General features: G+C 46.4%; 1 protein-coding gene across 1 annotated transcript in view; it reads right to left on the bottom strand.

Moving 5' to 3' along the window:
- FA2H (fatty acid 2-hydroxylase) overlaps positions 1-18,643 on the bottom strand; it is a 112,228-nt gene that overhangs the window by 18,975 nt on the left and 74,610 nt on the right. The window contains exons 2-3 of the mRNA XM_077451165.1: positions 14,094-14,183; positions 2,083-2,225 (exon numbers count right to left, since the gene is read on the bottom strand). Of these exons, the coding sequence (XP_077307291.1) occupies positions 2,083-2,225; positions 14,094-14,183 (233 nt within the window). The remainder of the gene's footprint in view (positions 1-2,082; positions 2,226-14,093; positions 14,184-18,643) is intronic.

The following is an 18,643-nucleotide window of genomic DNA, read 5'->3' as shown; positions in this document are numbered from 1 at the left end:
CATCAGTGCAGCCTTATCAGTGCCCATCAGTCCCCATCAGTGCAGCCCCATCAGTGCAGCCCCATCAGTGCCACCCATCATTCCCCATCAGTGCCCCCCATGTGCTCTCCAGCCCCTCTGTGCTCTTTTCTGCCCCCCCCCCCCCCCACGTCACCCTCCGCAGCTCTGCCAGCTTTCCCCCTCCCCTCTCCCGCCAGCTGTTGCAGGGGATCTGTCAGGATGGAGAATGTGTCATTTACCGCCCCCTTCCTTTTCTGAATGGAGAGTCAGTGCCGCTCTCCGCTCTGGGCCTCCAAGCCTCACTGAAGTGCTGGGCCTGGGGGGGGGGGAGGGGGGCATTCTAAGTGACAGAGCCAGCTGTCAATCGGGCAGCTGGGTGGATCCCAACAATATGGTGGGATCTGGAGTGGCTTTGTAACGTTGGCTGACGGCGGGCTTTAGCTCTCTGTCAGCTGATTCTGGGTCACAGGAGAGCAAAAGTAAGTGCACACCTTTGATCCACAAGAGAAGAATAATCCCAAAAAAAAAAAGATTTCCCTATGCTTCTCTTTTAACCACCTCAGACACAGCTGATCACAGATTGGGGTAAAGGGCTAATCACAGCTGCCCTTTACCATGTGATCAGCCGTGTCCAATCACAGCTACCATCAGTCAAGGCAGCTGGTGGATACAGACTTGGGAAGTCGGGACGACGCGTTGCCTCGACTGATATCGGTGACGTCGGTGGAGAGCGGACTTCAGACCGCTCTCCGCTGAAAACGGGTCACAGGAGTGCAAAACGAATTACACTCCCGTGACCCAGAGGAGAAGCCCAGCCAAAAACGAGCTCAGGCTGGGCTTCTCCTTTAATGACTGCGCGGAGGGTATTTCATTATCAGTCATAAAGTGGTTGTAAACCCTTACAAACCACTTTGACCTACAGGTAAGCCTAGATTAAGACTTACCTGTAGGTCCAAGAAATATCTCCTAAACCTACACGGTTTAGGAGATATTTACAAAAAGGCAGCCACGTAGACAGCGGTGCGCAGGCACACTGAGCAGGCCGCAGATCGCGGCGATATGCCGCGAGTGTCGGCTACCGTGCGCATGCGTGGGAGTGACGTCATCGCTGCTCCGGCGAATCACAGCGCCGGAGCAGCGAGACCCGGGAGTCACTCCGGGATCCATGGCAGCGGCGGACATGAAGACGGAGGACCGATTCGGGGGCTTCGTTCTCAGGTAAGTTATTCATAATGAGCTAGTATGCTATGCATATTCATAATGAGCTAGTATGCTATGCACATTCATAATGAGCTAGTATGCTATGCATATTCATAATGAGCTAGTATGCTATGCATACTAGCTCATTATGCCTTTGCCTTGCAGGTTCCTTTTTTTATTTTATTTTTTTCAACTGCCTTTACTTCCTCTTTAACAGTGTCCTACAGAAAGAAAACTCCTCAAGCTGCATTCTTCTCCTCCTCTTGGGATTCCAGAACATTGGGGGTCTCAATCCCCCCCCACCCCTGATCTCTGATATGAAGATTTATAAACGTACATGGTAGAGAGAACGCACGTTGAGAACCTGTCTCCAGCAAGACGGAGGGACGCAGAAGCAGGACGAGTCCCAAAATCCCAATTACTAGTGCCGGTGTTATGTCAAATAGTGTCGTCGTCCCCCCCCCCCCCCCCCCAGTCGGATAGTGTCCGCTGTGTACGGTGCATGCGCAGTACACAGGACAAGCAGATTCGGAAAATCTCCGAAGATGAACGGCGTGAGTCCAGGTTGTAGCCCCACCATCCAAGTGGACAGAGTTAGAATAAAAAGAGCCGAGCGAAGCGAGCCCGTGCCCGAAGCGTGGCGAGCGAAGGGAGCCCGCGGGGGGGGGCGTGGTCCTCTAATATGTGCAGCCCTATGTCCACTTGGATGGTGGGGCTCGCACCTGGACTCACGGCACAGGCGCCTTTCATCTTCAGGGATTTTCCGAATCTCCTTCTGCTCCGTAGTGCGCAAGTTCGGAGCGGACACTTTTTTTTCGATAGGCGGACTGTATCTGTGTCACAACACACCGGGTTGAATATTCCTTTAAGTAGAACCCTTACCAGGAGGTTTTGGAGCACCACTCTACGAATTCTGAGTGGAAGAGTCGTATTGGCCGGTCCACAGGCTGGTGCACCCACTCATCGTACTTTTCTCGTAGGTGACCCACTTGCCACAGCAGCGGCTTCTCCCAGTCCACCAAATCCTGAAATCAGAGAGAAAGACACACAGACTTAGAGAATATTATTATTATAAAAGGATTTATATAACAATTTGCTGAGTGCTTTACCAAATTACGGGAGACAATACAGACACAATTTCATCCGACACTGACGGTTCAGAGGGCCCTGCTCATAAGAGCTTACAATCTAAAGCAGCCTTTCTCAACCTTTTCCAACACAGAGACCCTGCTGATAATTTCCTATGTCAAATTCAAATCCAAATAAGCTTTATTGGCAGGACCAAATACATGTTAGCATTGCCAAAGCAGTTGAGTTTGTATATATCTACAGTTCAGGTAGTGTGATGGTCAGTGGGAAGGACGGTCCTCACACTTGTGGTCACTGGGAGGAATTACCCCTTTACAGACAGCTGAAAAGATCAATGGTGGCAGTGGGAAGTTATCGGAGAGGCAGAAATTGCTCATTGCTGAAGGAACCCTGTACAAATCATTAGTAAGACCTCATCTGGAATATGAAGTTCAGTTTTGGGCTCCAGTTTTCAAAAAGGATATCGGGGAACTGGAGAAAGTGCGGAGAAGGGCAACCAAACTGATAAGAGGCATGGAGGAGCTCAGCTATGAGGAAAGATTAGAGGAACCGAGTTTATTCTCTCTTGATAAGAGGAGATTAAGGGGGGATATGATCACCATGTACAAATATATAAGGGGTCCTTATAGTGAACTTGGTGTTGAGTTATTCACTTTACAGTCAACAAAGAGGACACGGGGGCGCCCTTTACTTCTAGAGGAAAAGAGATTTAATCTCCAAATATGGAAAGGTTTCTTCACAGTAAGCCCTTGTACACACGGGTCGGACATTCTGACAACCTTGTCTGACGGATTTTGTCCGACGGATTTTGTCCGACGGATTTTGTCCGACGGATTTTGTCCGAAACTGTTGCATACACACGGTCGGACAAAGTTATCGGAAAATCCGATCTTTCAGAACGTGATGACGTTATTTCGTTACGACGGGACTACGTTCAGGCTAGTAGCCAATAGCTTTGCTCTAGGAATTTGATCTGAGCATGCGTGGCACTTTGTCCGATCGGAATTCTCTACACATGATCAGAGTATGTCCGATCGGAGCAGTTTGTCGGAAAATATTTCCAGCAAGTTGGAAAATTGGGTCCGACGGATATTCCGACGGAAACAGTCCGATGCAGACCACACACAGACGTAATATCCGACAAAACGGTCCGATAGGACACATTCCGACGGAATCTCCGACCGTGTGTACAAGGGCTAAGAGCTGTGAAAAATGTGAAATAGACTCCCTGCAGAGGTGGTTCTGGCCGGCTCAGTGGATTGCTTTAAGAAGGGTCTGGATTATTTCCTACGTGTACAGAATATAACGGGGTACTGACATTTATAGGGAAAGTTGATCCGGGGAAAATCCGATTGCCTCTCGGGGGGGATCAGGAAGGAATTTTTCCCCTGCTTTAGCAAATTGGATCATGGCTCTGCTGGGTTTTTTTTTGCCTTCCTCTGGATCAACTGTGGGTATAGAATTGTGTATATGGGCTGGTATGATATTATATATTTTTTATTTTTTATGGTTGAACTGGATGGACTTGTGTCTTTTTTCAACCTGACTAACTATGTAACCCCCAGCAACCTCTGGAGGAACCCTAGGGATCCATGGAACCCTGGTGGAGAACCGCTGGTCTAAAAGGGAGCAGCAAGTGATACAAAAAGGTAATTGTGGGATAATGAGATGATGGAGAAAGTAAAATTCCAGTTGTTGAGTAGAGAAGAGATGGGCCCCTCTAAAGAGATGAGTTTAAGGATCGTCTAAGAGGCAGAGTAGGGGAACTCCGGGGGGGGGGGGTTTAGAGATTGGGACAGGGCAGGACCAGGGCCGTTTTTAAGGCAGGGCAAAAGGGGCAGCTGCCCTGGGCCCTGTCATTGTTGTGGGGCCCAAAGCAGCTGCCTCATACTTGCCAACTATCCTGGTTTAAATTCCCTTGTCCCTTGAGGTTTTAGTCATGTGCTGTGTCCCGATATCTCAGTGTGAAGTGCTGCTACTAATGCTGCCCAGCTCTACCCTATTGTGTACAGATGACTCACCGGCAGACCCTGTGTTTACATGTAAATTACCAGCATTCATATTTAAATAGCACGGACGGCGGCATTGACATGCCCCCCTGAGGTCATATCCACAGTAGTCTCTAGCAACCAATCAACACGCAGAAATAATGTGCTGTAACCTGTAGAAACTAATCAGTGAGCCGTAATGTGTGGTGCAACCTCTAGCAACCAGTCAGTGAGCGGTAATGATACAATGTAACCTCTGGCAACCAATCGCAATAGCTGCCTGATCTGATTCAGTAAACTGATTTTGTGTCTAGCTGCTATTTATTGTATGTATCAGAGCAGGTGGAGAGCGAAACTGCATGGGGGGGGGGGCAAGAAAAGTTTTGCCCAGGGTCCAATCAATATTAAAGACGGCCCTAGGCAGGACTACACTTTATATCACAGCTATATGATGGGTCAACCCTCAAATCCATGATGGAGGCGCAGGCAGAGTTTGCCATCCCACGTAAACCACTTCTTCAAATATTTACAGCTGAGACGCGCCCCACAGACACAATCAACATGCGCTCAACTTAAGTTGACTGACCTTAATACAAGAGGTTCTTATGGAAGGCGATAAAAAGGGAATGATTTCCAGAAGCTATACCCTAAAGTGGAACTTCCGCTCATTGGAACCCTCCCCCCCTCCGGTGCCACAATTGGCACCTTTCAGGGGGGGGAGGGGGGTGTAGATACCTGTATAGTACAGGTATTTGCACCCACTTCCGGCATAGATATCCGCAGATTCTGCGGGTACTTACGCCACTTCCTGCGGGTCCCCCGCTGTCTGCTGTGAAACACACGGATCCCAACGACAGCGGGGACCATCCTTATTGCGCAGCGCGGCTCGCGCAGTAGGGAACCGGGAAGTGAAGCCACAAGGCTCCACTTCCTGATACCCATACCGAAGATGGCGGCGGCAGCACCCGAGAGATCGGCTTCAGGTGCCGACATCGCGGGCGCGCTGGGCGGGTAAGTGTCCTTATTTTAAAAAAGTCAGCAGCTGCAGTATTTGTAGCTGCTGACTTATAAAAACAAAAAAAAACAGCAAAACTCCCGCTTTAATGCTATACGGGATTCCTCTAAACTACCTTGCAGCAGGTGGGGCTGGGAAAAGGATACGGGTACCATAGATGGGGAGACATGGAATCTCTGCCTGACCTCGGGCCCCCTTTGGTGTCAGTTTCTGCCTCTCAAAAATGATCCCATTTATATCTGCTACACAGGGTATACAGAACACCTGTTCAACTCCATGCCCGAAATACGAGAGAGATCGTGGCGACCTCATTCATATGCTTTGGAAGTGCCCCAAGCTTTTTCCGCTACTGGAAGGAGGTCCTTGACGTGATCTCTCAGGTATTCATGTTTAATATCCCTTGAACCCCGGTTGTGTGCTTGTTGGGTGCTCTGGATGAGGAGTCCTCGACTCCACAAGCTCATAGTGCAGTTTTACGACTGCTATATGTTGCGCGTAAAACTGGTCGCACAGTTTTGGATTGTTCCCAAGGTGCCCACCAGGCGGCAATGGGTAGAGCATGGCAATAAATGATTGACACGGGAAAAGTTGACATACCAACATAGAAATGTTTCATGTAAATTCTACTCAATGTGGCAAGCTTGGTTGGATGTTCCAGGATTGGCAGGATTGGCACCACATCAGCTTCACACTGGTACGACAAACGCCTCGACATGGGGAGCTCATGTCACATGACATGTGAAAAATCAATGTTTCCCCATGGGAGACGTCTTAAAGGGGATGTAAACCTTTGTGAACCCCAGACCCCCCCCCCCCGTTTTACTTACTTGAACCCTGGAACTTGACCCGGCGGACGCGCTGTCTTTCTGTCCCGGGGGGTTCTCGGCTCTTGATTGGATAGATTGATAGCAGTGCAGTCATTGCCTTCCGCTGCTGTCAATCAAATCCAATAAAGGGGGGGTGGGGCCGAGTCCAGCATTTGGCCTCTATGGACGCCGAATGTTGGACTCGGGAGGTAATCCCCAGGGAGAGCGCTTCGCCAAGGGAGTTGTCTCATGTGGGGAGGAGCCGCGCTAGCCGCCCTGGGGGACCCCAGAAGAGGAGGATCGGGGCCACTCTGTGCAAAACGAGCTGTGCAGTGGAGGTAAGTACGATATGTTATTTAAAGGAAAAACAATATGTACCTTTACAAATCACTTTAACTGGTCCGACACAAGTTGGTGCGACTTTGAAAATGCTCCCTGCGCTACTTTGGTCCGACTTCAGCCAATTGTTTGTTCCAGGTTAATGACGAATAGGTAATTATCCTGGATCAGGAGGACAGCCCAGGAGCCTGTAAGGCAGGTCAGCAACGGCAGTTCCCAAATGTCCATCCTCAGAAGTGCCCATAAAGTACACAACAGTGGCAGCTGCTTCATTAGGGACGCACGGGCGCCGCCCCCCTAATCCATGCGCCCGGCCCCTAATCTATATGCAGGGCACCGGACTCATGAATTTCAACGGGGGTTTTTTTTTTTTTTGTTTTGTTTTTTAGAGCCTATGATTTGCTCCAAAAAGCGTGGACTCGGGGCACAGAGCACTTCACCCCGAGCCCGCCCACTTGTGTTACAATAGCGAATTAATATTCCTGCTTCTCCTCCCGGCCAATCAGGAAGCGGGTCTTAAGACCCGATTGGCCAAGAGGAGAAGCGATTCTATTGGCCGGCCGGGGGCAGAAGCAAGGGGGGGAAGCCGCCGAGGAGGAGACACAAGGGGAAGCTGCAGAAGCTGCGCGGGACCTGGATAGGGTACGTGCGGAGCTGGTGGGTGGACGGGCGAGCAACGGGAAAAGGGGGATGGTGGGTTTGATTAGAGCTGCACGATTAATCGTTATCACGATTTTTTTTTTCTCCCTTGCGATCCTGACAAAGTATTTTCCAGTTCTTTCAATGCAGAGAGTTCTCTCTGCTCTGCTAAAGATGACAGGGCCAAAAAAAAACAAAAAAACAAAAAAAATAAAAAAAACAGGCAGTCTGCCGAGAATCACAACATTCTTTAGCAGTGGAACTTAAGTATAAACATTGTAACAATGTGTCCTTAAGGGTCGGTTCACACAGGGGCGACCCGTCAGGCGAGTTAGCCGCCCGACAAAGTCGCGTCCCGCTCTATGCAATGGCACCGTTCTAATCGGAGCGACTCAAGTCGCTCCGACTTAGAAAAAGGTTCCTGTACAACTTTTGGGGCGACTTGCATTGACTTCTATACAGAAGTCATTTCACAAGCCGCCGCTAAAGTCGGATCCCGGGCGCCTGACACTAAACCTTTTTCTATCATTTTTTGTTGGTTTCAAGTTAGCTAGAAAATTAATTAAAATTATATATAATATATATGTATGTGTATATATATATATATATATATATATATATATATATATATATATATGTGGGTATATATGCATGTATGTGTATATATATATCTATATCTATATATCTATCTATATCTATATCTATATATATATATATATCTATATATATATCTATCTATATATCTATCTATCTATCTATATATATATATATATTTTTTTTTTTTAGTAGAGACCCTAGAGAATAAAATGGTGGTTGTTCCAATATTTTATGTCACACTTTATTTGCACAGCGGTCGTTCAAATGCAATTTTTTGGGGGAAAAAAAAATTACACTTTAATGAATTTAAAAAAAACGAACCAGTAAGGTTAGCCCAATTTTTTTTGTATAACATGAAAGATTTTACGCCACGAGAATCCTGATCTTTTTATTCTAAGCAAAAAAAAAAAAAAAATTCTCATTTTGGCCAGAATGGTGCAGCTCTAGGTTTGATCAATCGACCAACCGACCGAACAAGGGAGGGTTTGTTTGCCCCCCCCCCAAAAAACAATGGAGCACCAGCAACCACTGGTATAACTCCTGGGCCTCCATAGCTCTGAAGACTGAAAGCCGCACCCAGAATTACAATATCTGGTCAATAGTGGAGAATGACGTTGGCTATCGAAGAGAGGAACCCTCCCCCCCCCGAGTTTTAAAGATATATCTTATCATCGCACCTGTTTTATCATTGACATCCATATGAACCTTAGACCCGCTAACCACCATCTGTCAGAGCATTGAAACTTAACCCTTTGCAACCGCAACCCGAAAATTGCCTTTTTCTCGTATTCAGATTACCAATGCTTGCACAGAATTCCCCAAATGATGTGGAAACCCCTTTGATTTCAGGTGTTTTCAATGAAGGGTTCAAGACAATTTTAGACAATTGTGCACTTTGGAGAACTGTATGGGGAAGGTTATTTTCTGCTCCAGCATGACTGCGCCCCTGTGTACCAAGCCGGCTCCATAAAGAAACGGTTAGGCGAGTTTGGGGTGGAGGAACTCGAGTGTCCTGCACAGAGTCCTGACCTCAACCCTACTGAACACCTTTGGGTTGAATTACAAGGCTAACTGAGAGCCAGGTCTTTCCATCCAACCTGACCCCACAAATTCCCATAGACATACTCCAAAATATTGTCGGAACTCTTCCCAGAATGGAGGCTTTTATAGCCAGGGCCGTCTTTAACACAGGGCAAAAGGAGCAGCTGCCCCGGGCCCAGTCATTGCTGTGGGGCCCAAAGCAGATGCCCCTTGAGCCCACGCTGCCTGCAAATAGTTGATAAGTGGATCTGGCTATCATTCAAGAGATGAGGGGTGGAACTGAATGCTGGGGGCACTGGTGATTGATTGGGTGTTATGTCTGCAGCCTTTGTGGTGGTTGGTCAGCTTGGTAAGGTAAACTTTATCCAGGGACAGGGCCGGTCGTTCCCAGGCACGGTCACACCGACCCCTCTCCCTCACCATGTCTGACAAGCCACAGACCATCAGCCCAGCTGAGGAACTTCTTTGCCGGAAGGTTCAACAGGGTGTGCCCTGATGTTTGCCTGACACCCTCTGGGCATTATCAAGATGAGACCACTGGGGGGCAAGGGAGGGGGTCCTGTGTAATGATGGGGGTAATATGGAGGAGGGGTTCCTGTGTAATAATGGCGGTAGTATGAGAGAGAGGGGGGTCCTGTGTAATCGTCGGGATAGTATGGGGGAGCAGGGTCCTGTGTAATGATGGGGGTAATATGGAGGAGGGGTTCCTGTGTAATGGTGGGGCGAATATGGGGGGAGAGGGGTCTTTGTAATGATGGGGATAGTATGGGGGAGGGGGGTCCAGTGTAATGATGTGGGAGAAGCGTCCAGTGTAATAATGGAGGTAGTATGGGGGAGGGGTTCTGTGTAATAATGGGAGGTAGTGGCCCTGTGTAATAATTGGGGAAGTATGGGGAAGAGGCTCCTGTGTAATGATTTGGGAGGGAAGTCCTGTGTAATAATGGGGGTTTGGTATGGGGGGAGGGGTCTTGTGTAATAACAGGGGTAGTATGGGTGAGGGGGTCCTGCGTAATGATGAGAGTAGTATGCAGGAGGGGTCCTGTGTAGTGATGGGGCAGTATGGGGAAAAGATCCTGTGTAATACCGGGGGAAGTATGGGGGGGGGGGAGGGCCTGTGTAATGATGGGGGTAGTATAGGGGAGGGAGTCCTGTGTAATAATGGCGGAAGCATGGGGGAGGGGGCCCTGTGTAATGATGGGGTAGTATGGGGGAGGGGGTCATGTAATGATGGGGGTAGTATGGGGAAGAGGGGTCTTATATAATGATGGGGGTAGTATGGGGGAGGGGAGTCCTGTGTGATGATGGGGGTAGTATGGCAGAGGGGTTCCTTCATAATGGAGGTAGTATGGGGGAAAGATCCTGTGTAATACTGGGGGTGGGGGTCATATGTGATGATGGGGTAGTATGGGGGAAAGATCCTGTGTGATGATGGGGTAGTATGGGGGAAAGATCCTGTGTAATACTGGGGGTGGGGGTCCTATGTGATGATGGGGTAGTATGGGGGAAAGATCCTGTGTGATGATGGGGGTAGTATGGGGGAAAGATCCTGTGTGATGATGGGGGTAGTATGGGGGAAAGATCCTGTGTGATTATGGGGGTAGTATGGGGGAAAGATCCTGTGTGATGATGGGGGTAGTATGGGGGAAAGATCCTGCGTGATGATGGGGGTAGTATGGGGGAAAGATCCTGCGTGATGATGGGGGTAGTATGGGGGAAAGATCCTGCGTGATGATGGGGGTAGTATGGGGGAAAGATTCTGTGTGATGATGGGGTAGTATGGGGGAAAGATCCTGTGTGATGATGGGGTAGTATGGGGGAAAGATCCTGTGTAATACCCTGTGTAATACTGGGGGTGGGGGTCCTATGTGATGATGGGGTAGTTTGGGGGAAAGATCCTGTGTGATGATGGGGTAGTATGGGGGAAAGATCCTGTGTGATGACGGGGTAGTATGGGGGAAAGATCCTGTGTAATACCCTGTGTAATACTGGGGGTGGGGGTCCTATGTGATGATGGGGTAGTATGGGGGAAAGATCCTGTGTGATGATGGGGGTAGTATGGGGGAGGGGTTATTTTGTAATGGAGGTAGTATGGGGGAAAGATCCTGTGTGATGATGGGGGTAGTATGGGGGAATGATCCTGTGTGATGATGGGGGTAGTATGGGGGAGGGGTTATTTTGTAATGGAGGTAGTATGGGGGAAAGATCCTGTGTGATGATGGGGTAGTATGGGGGAATGATCCTGTGTGATGATGGGGGTAGTATGGGGGAGGGGTTATTTTGTAATGGAGGTAGTATGGGGGTAAGATCCTGTGTGATGATGGGGTAGTATGGGGGAATGATCCTGTGTGATGATGGGGGTAGTATGGGGGAATGATCCTGTGTGATGATGGGGGTAGTATGGGGGAAAGATCCTGTGTGATGATGGGGTAGTATGGGGGAAAGATCCTGTGTGATGATGGGGTAGTATGGGGGAATGATCCTGTGTGATGATGGGGGTAGTATGGGGGAAAGATCCTGTGTGATGATGGGGTAGTATGGGGGAAAGATCCTGTGTGATGATGGGGTAGTATGGGGGAAAGATCCTGTGTGATGATGGGGTAGTATGGGGGAAAGATCCTGTGTGATGATGGGGTAGTATGGGGGAAAGATCCTGTGTGATGATGGGGTAGTATGGGGGAAAGATCCTGTGTGATGATGGGGTAGTATGGGGGAAAGATCCTGTGTGATGATGGGGTAGTATGGGGGAAAGATCCTGTGTGATGATGGGGGTAGTATGGGGGGGGGGGGCTTGTGCGTTAGGATGGGAGGGGGCAAGAAAATGTTTGCCCAGGCCCCAATCAATATTAAAAGATTGCCCCGGTTTATAGCTGCAAAGGAGGACAACTCCATATTAATGGCCATGGTTTTGAAATGGGATGTCCATCCAGTTGATATCGGTGTGATAGTCGGGTGTTCCGAAACTCCATATACAATGTAGTGAAGATGTATTATTTTTAGGAAGATACTCCCACCCCACAAGGACGCTCATTGTAAATCCTAAATATTGCCCGTGTCCCTGTTGGAGGGAACTTCTCTTATATTCCATTGACACAACAGGAAGTGAAAAAATTTTTTTGAAGGGGTTAAACTCTCCCTAGGCAGCTGCTCCCGGGACAGGGGTCATCATCTTGGCTTCTGCCCCAGTGGCAATTGTCAATGTATGGTTTCCCTCACTGATGAGATTTCCTCTTACGTTTCACGTTGTCACTTCGGGAGCGAAGGTCGTGTTATGTATGCGCATGATGTGTATGTGATTAGTTAGCACCATATCTACATGTGACCAGATTGTACCCGTGGTAATTAGTATTCACTTAGCGCTGTGATGAGGGATTGCCAGGAGGACAAATACAGAACACCCGGCAAAGATGACATTTTGCCGATGGCCTGGAAGATACAATATAACTCCATCAATGTTTTCTTGGATTGTCCCGAGTATAAACTGAGCACCCTGCAATCCTCTATAGACTAGAGGAGGATAAAGATGATAAAAGTATACCTTGCACCTTCAAGTCACCAACAATGAAGACAAAGACGTAGAGAAGACAAGAGTAGACAAAAGAAGACATAGATATAGAGAAGCCAAGAGAAGACAAAGACAGAGAAGCCAGGAAGGATGGACGGAAGGAGAAAAAAAATGAGGAGAAAGTAGAACAAGACAAGGAAGGAAGTGGGAAAGAATAAAGAAAAGAGGAAGGAAGGAGAAATAAATAAAATAAAATAAAGATAGAGAAAGCAAGAGAAGGAAAAACAGGAATGTATGAGAACTAAAAAAAAAAAAAAAAAAGAAAAAAAAAAGAAGAAAGAAGAAGGGAAAAGGAAAAGCGGGTAAAATGAAAAGGGAAGGGAGAGAAAGTAGAAGGCAGGAAATAAAAATGAAAGAGAAGTTAAGGAAGGGTAAAAGGAAGGAAGGAAATAAAACAAAATGAAAAACAAAATGAAAAACAAAGGAATGGAGGAAAGACTAAAGAAAAGAGGAAGGAAGGAGAAAAGAAAATGTGGAGAAAGTAGAACAAGACAAGGAAGGAAAGAATAAAGAAAAGGAGGAAGAAAGAAGGAGGGAAGGAAGTAAAGAGAAAATTAGGAAAAAGAAAGAGAAAGAGAAAAGAAAATAAATAAAGAAACAAAAGCAAAAGAAAGGAAAAGCAAGAGAAGGAAACAGGAAATGTAAGAGAACTAAAACAAAAAAGGAGGGGAAAGGAAAAGGAAAAAGTGGGTAAAATGAAAGAGGGAACCGAGAGAAAGTAGAAAATGGGAGAAAATGAAAGAGAAGTTAAGGAAGGTTAAAAGAAATGAAGCAAAATGGAAAAGAAAAGAAAGGAAAGAATAAAAGGAGGAAGGAATGAAGGAAGGAAGGAAGGAAGGAAGGAGAAATTTAGGAAAAAGTAAAACAAGACAAGGAATGCAGGAGGAAAGAACAAAGAAAATAGGAAGGAAGGAAGGAGAAAATTAGGAAAAAGTAGAATAAGAAAAGGAAGGAAGGAAAGGGGAAAGTAAAGAAGGAAAAAAAGAAAAAAAAGGATAGAAAGAAGGAAGAAGAAGAAATGTAAAATGACATGTAAACAGTTTCTACAAATCCAAGCAAAGTGCGGCATCATAAGGTGTTTTCTCCCAACACTTCCACCCACCTACCTTTCCCACCACCGCAGCCCACCAACATCCAATATTTCTATGTGCAGATACAGACTTCATGAATGTTCGGAGTTTGTCGAGCGCTGGGTACTCTCCCAGGTGACAGGGCTTGGGGCTGGCAATGGGCCACCAGAAATGCATTGGTGGGAGGATGCAGGTGTGAGGTTTAGGTTTATAATGGGGTGCCACCTGTGGGGAGACTGGGGGGCTGTCAGCTGATATGCTTCTTGGATTATTTACTAACTGAAAAGGACTGTTACAGCCTCTGTCATGTCTTTATTGTGGATGGTGTCCCCAGCCCCCCCCCCCCCCCCACTCTTTCCACTTTAGGAAGAACTTGTTCTGATGTACACATTCCAGACTGAAGCTTAAAGAAAGGTGTAAGGTTGGTACTGTATATTAGATGGTATATTGGCAGCAGTGGCTAAGTGGTTAGCCCTTACCACCTGGCAGCACTAGGGTTGTCAATTCAAATCCCAACCATGGTGCTACCTGCATGGAGTTTGCATGTTCTGCCTGTGCGGGTTTCCTCCGGGTACTCCGGTTTCCTCCCACACTCCAAACACATGCTGGTAGGTTAATTGGCTTCCTGTCTAAATTTGCCCTAGTGAGATCGGGCGGACTTTAGATTGTAAGCTCCTTGAGGCAAGGACTGCTGTGAATGTAAAATATATGTAAAGCAAATTGTAGCTGTAATAAATAGGACCTTACCTTTGCTGGATCGAACGTTTTGAACTGGACCCCGGACGCATAACTAGGGCCGTCTGTGGGTGTGTGCTGCTTCACGCGCTCCCTCAAGTGCTGCAAAAATATAAAGACATTTCGGTATTAGCAGGGAGCAAGACTGGGCCAGCACAAGGCTGAAAACACCCCCCAAAATAGAGACTATTCAGAAATCTTCCCATAATAAATATCACAGCGAGTGCAGGGGAAGCGACACCGCGCTGCACCCACCATATAAAATACAGAGACTGAGAACTCAACACCTTTCCTAGAATAACGAGAAGAACGGACACTGAGAGGGACCCCATTACAGCGACGCAAAATGTCTTTGGTTTTGGGTGGAGTGGAGATGGATTAGAACCCCTGTCAGGTTTTTATTGCTGTCTGTGCCCCCCTTAAAAAAGAGATTCCCCCTCTTCATTTGTCCTGCTTGCCATTATCACCGAGAGTGAAAGTAATTCACAAATTTTGATTGTCATCAAAAACAGGAATTGAGGGGAAACCTTCCAATCAGGACACTAGTGACAAACCAGCTTTGGAAGTCTTTCTTCTCACTTCCTGCTGTGGCAATGGGACAGGACGTGAAGGGAAATCTCCCCAATGGGACAGGACTTGAAGGGAAATCTCCCCAGTGGGACAGGACGTGAAGGGAAATCTCCCCAGTGGGACAGGACGTGAAGGGAAATCTCCCCAGTGGGACAGAATGTGAAGGGCAATCTCCCCAATGGGACAGGACGTGAAGGGAAATCTCCCCAGTGGGACAGGACGTGAAGGGAAATCTCCCCAGTGGGACAGGATGTGAAGGGAAATCTCCCCAGTGGGACAGGACATGAAGGGAAATCTCCCCAATGGGACAGGACGTGAAGGTTAATCTCCCCAATGGGCCAGGACGTGAAGGGAAATCTCCCCAGTGGGACAGGACGTGAAGGGAAATCTCCCCAATGGGCCAGGACGTGAAGGGAAATCTCCCCAATGGGACAGGACGTGAAGGGAAATCTCCCCAGTGGGACAGGACATAAAGGGAAATCTCCCCAATGGGACAGGACATAAAGGGAAATCTCCCCAATGGGACAGGACGTGAAGGGAAATCTCCCCAGTGGGACAGGACGTGAAGGGAAATCTCCCCAGTGGGACAGGACGTGAAGGGAAATCTCCCCAGTGGGACAGGACGTGAAAGGAAATCTCCCCAGTGGGCCAGGACGTGAAGTGAAATCTCCCCAATGGGACAGGACGTAAAGGGAAATCTCCCCAATGGGACAGGACGTGAAGGGAAATCTCCCCAATGGGACAGGACGTGAAGGGAAATCTCCCCAATGGGACAGGTAGTGAAGGGAAATCTCCCCAATGGGACAGGACGTGAAGGGAAATCTCCCCAATGGAACAGGTAGTGAAGGGAAATCTCCCCAATGGGACAGGACGTGAAGGGAAATCTCCCCAATGGGACAGGACGTGAAGGGAAATCTCCCCAGTGGGACAGGACGTGAAGGGAAATCTCCCCAGTGGGACAGGACGTGAAGGGAAATCTCCCCAATGGGACAGGACGTGAAGGGAAATCTCCCAAATGGGACAGGACGTGAAGGGAAATCTCCCCAGTGGGCCAGGACGTAAAGGGAAATCTCCCCAGTGGGACATGAAGAACAAAATAAACACTGACAGACATTATAACCTTCCTTTACTCTATCCAAAATGAGAAAAAAGTGTTGCCTTTAGATCTACTTTAAACCTGTGACCACCAAAACACTTTAAAGGTAAAAAAAAAAGGAGATAAAAATGGAAAGGGAAAAGGAGAAAAAGTAGAGAAAAACAAAAAGGAAAGAAGGAAAATTAATTTAAAAAAAATAAGGAAAAGTGAAACAAAAGAAAGGTAAAAATTCCAAAAGAGAGAATAAAAAAGAAAGGGAAAGGAAGATAGAAAAAAAAAACAAAGCATATGAAAGGAAAAAGGGAAATAAAAAATAAAAATAAAAAAAAGGTAAGGAAAAAATTCTAAGAAATAAAAAGAGAAGGAAAGAGAAAGGAAGAAGGAAAATAAGGGAAAAAAACAATGAAACTAGTGGAAAATAATTAAAAAACAAGGAAAAGAAAAAGAATTGGAAAGGGAAAAAAGGAAGAAGGAAAATAGAGAAAATGATTGTGAGTAGTGTGGTGGTGATTAGGGACACAAATAAGGAAAAGGGAAAGAAAAGAAAAAGGAATGAAAGGAAAGGAAAAAGAAAAAAGGTAAAAAATAAATAAAAAAAATTCTAAAAGAGAAAGAGAAGGAAAGAAAATTAAATGGAAAGGAAGAAGGAAAACAGGGAAAAACAGAGAATGAGGGGAAAATAAATTAAAAATAAAGGAAGGGGAAGAAAAGAGAAGAGAAGGCGAAGAGAAGAGAAGAGAAGCGAAGGGAAGGAGAAGGGAAGGAGAAGAGAAGAGAAGAGAAGAGAAGAGAAGAGAAGGAGAAGAGAAGAGAAGAGAAGAGAAGGGAAGGGAAGGGAAGGAGAAGAGAAGCGAAGCAAAGGGAAGGGAAGGAGAAGCGAAGCAAAGGGAAGGGAAGAGAAAAAGAAAAAAAAGCAGGTAAAGAAAAGGGAAAGAAGAAAAGCTTAAGAAAGAAAAACAAGGAAAAATGGAGTGAAGGGAAAGAAAAAAAAGGAAGAAATGTAATATAAATGGGAAGGAACATAAGGAGAAGAGATTGAAAGATAATTAAAGGGAATAAAAGAGCCAGGAAAAAAAGAAAGAAAAATAAATGTGGCAAAATGGGGGAAAAGAAAAGAAAAACAACCCCCCCCCCCCCCACCCAACCATCCTCGTCTCCATGCTTTATTTTGTTGAGAAATCACTTTGTACCCCACCCATAGCGGCCACCTTGAGTAAGGGCAGATGATTCATGTTGCACGTAGTTCCTGGAATCCATCTGCCCTCAGCTCAGGCTTTCAGGCTAGAGGCTGTGCTTAGCTGAGGAAGCCCCTCCTCCCATGAAGGCTCCTGGGATGGGTGACATCACTTTGGCCTAGGCCAGAAACCAGGAAGTAACAGAAGAATGTAAATGACAAAAAATAAAAAATAAAAACAAGTAAATATAATAAACCTTCCCATCTATTCACTAATTCTAGCAGCACAAGGATTAGAAAGGATTCCGATTGATTGAGAGAAAGTTGAGTTCCGCTTTAACAAACCGCATAAAATCTTTCCTAAACAGCTCCAATCACTAAATTCAACCAACGTCTAAATTCTACTAAAATAATCGCAGACCAACCCCGTCTGTACACTCAGCGCCGCCACACTGAATCCCCAAAATTCTACCGAGAGCTTCCCCCCCCTCCACCCAGAAGAGATTCAAGACGGCAAAAGCGACTGGTCCGTATCAAAGATGATATTTGATTGGTCAGTGTATTGTGCAGATCATCTTCAGTGCTGTTTGCCCGGCCTTGTGTGAAATGCCCCCCATCCCTCCCCCCCCCCCCCCCTCCGGGGGCGGCACAAGCCAGGAAAGCAGAATGTCCCGGTGGACAAAGCCGGCATTGTGTGGTGGCCATACGCTCGGCACATTCACACTTGTTCCATCCAGGAACTGACTGTATCACCCGCCACACTTGTACCACCCAGATCAGAAGCGCGTCGATCGCCTTTGTACAGCTCACTCCTCCTCTTACCATTTCTTTTTTTTTTTTCATTATCTGCTTGTTTTCTTAATGGCAGCACAACGGGCAGAGCTAAAGTCCTGGGTCAGTTCTAAGCGGAGGGGGGGAGGGGGGCGCTGCATGCATGGAGTTTATACTAGGGCTGAAACAACTAATCGATTATGAAATTAATCGATTACTATTTTCATAATCGATTAATCGGCCAGTAAAATAATGAGGTTAAAGTTAATGAGTCTAAAATTTACTAGATTGACCCTTTAATAGTATATGCAGTATATCATTCCACAAATAGTATAAACAGTATATCTCTCCTCTAATAGTATATATCCTCTATTAGTTTATACAGTATATCTCTTCTAATAGTATATACAGTATACCTCTCCTCTAATTGTATATACAGTATATCTCTTCTAATAGTATATACAGTATACCTCTCCTCTAATTGTATATACAGTATATCTCTTCTAATAGTATATACAGTATACCTCTCCTTCAATTGTATATACAGTATATCTCTTCTAATAGTACCGGCATATACAGTATCTCTCCTCTAATAGTATATACAGTATATCTCTCCTCTAACAGTATATAAGAATATATCCTCTATTAGTTTATATAGTATATATCCCCTTTAATAGTATATACATTATATCTCTCCCCTAATAGTATATACAGTATATAGCCTCTAATAATATATACAGTATATCTGGGGTATATCACCAATGCTAGTGCCCCATCATTGGTGATAAATTGGAGGAATAGTGGCTCATCATTAGAGATAAATTGGAGGAATAGTGCCCCATTCTTGGGAGGAATAGTGCCCCATCATTAGAGATAAATTGGAGGAACAGTGTCCCATCCCTGCTGATAAATTGGAGGAATAGTGCCCCATCATTGGTGATAAATTGGAGG

Source organism: Lithobates pipiens, unplaced genomic scaffold (genome assembly GCF_037356315.1).
Source record: "Lithobates pipiens isolate NorthernLeopardFrog02 unplaced genomic scaffold, aLitPip1_a1.2 Scaffold_10, whole genome shotgun sequence".
In the NCBI taxonomy this organism is placed as follows: domain Eukaryota; kingdom Metazoa; phylum Chordata; class Amphibia; order Anura; family Ranidae; genus Lithobates; species Lithobates pipiens.
This window is presented reverse-complemented; position numbering and strand designations above follow the sequence as displayed.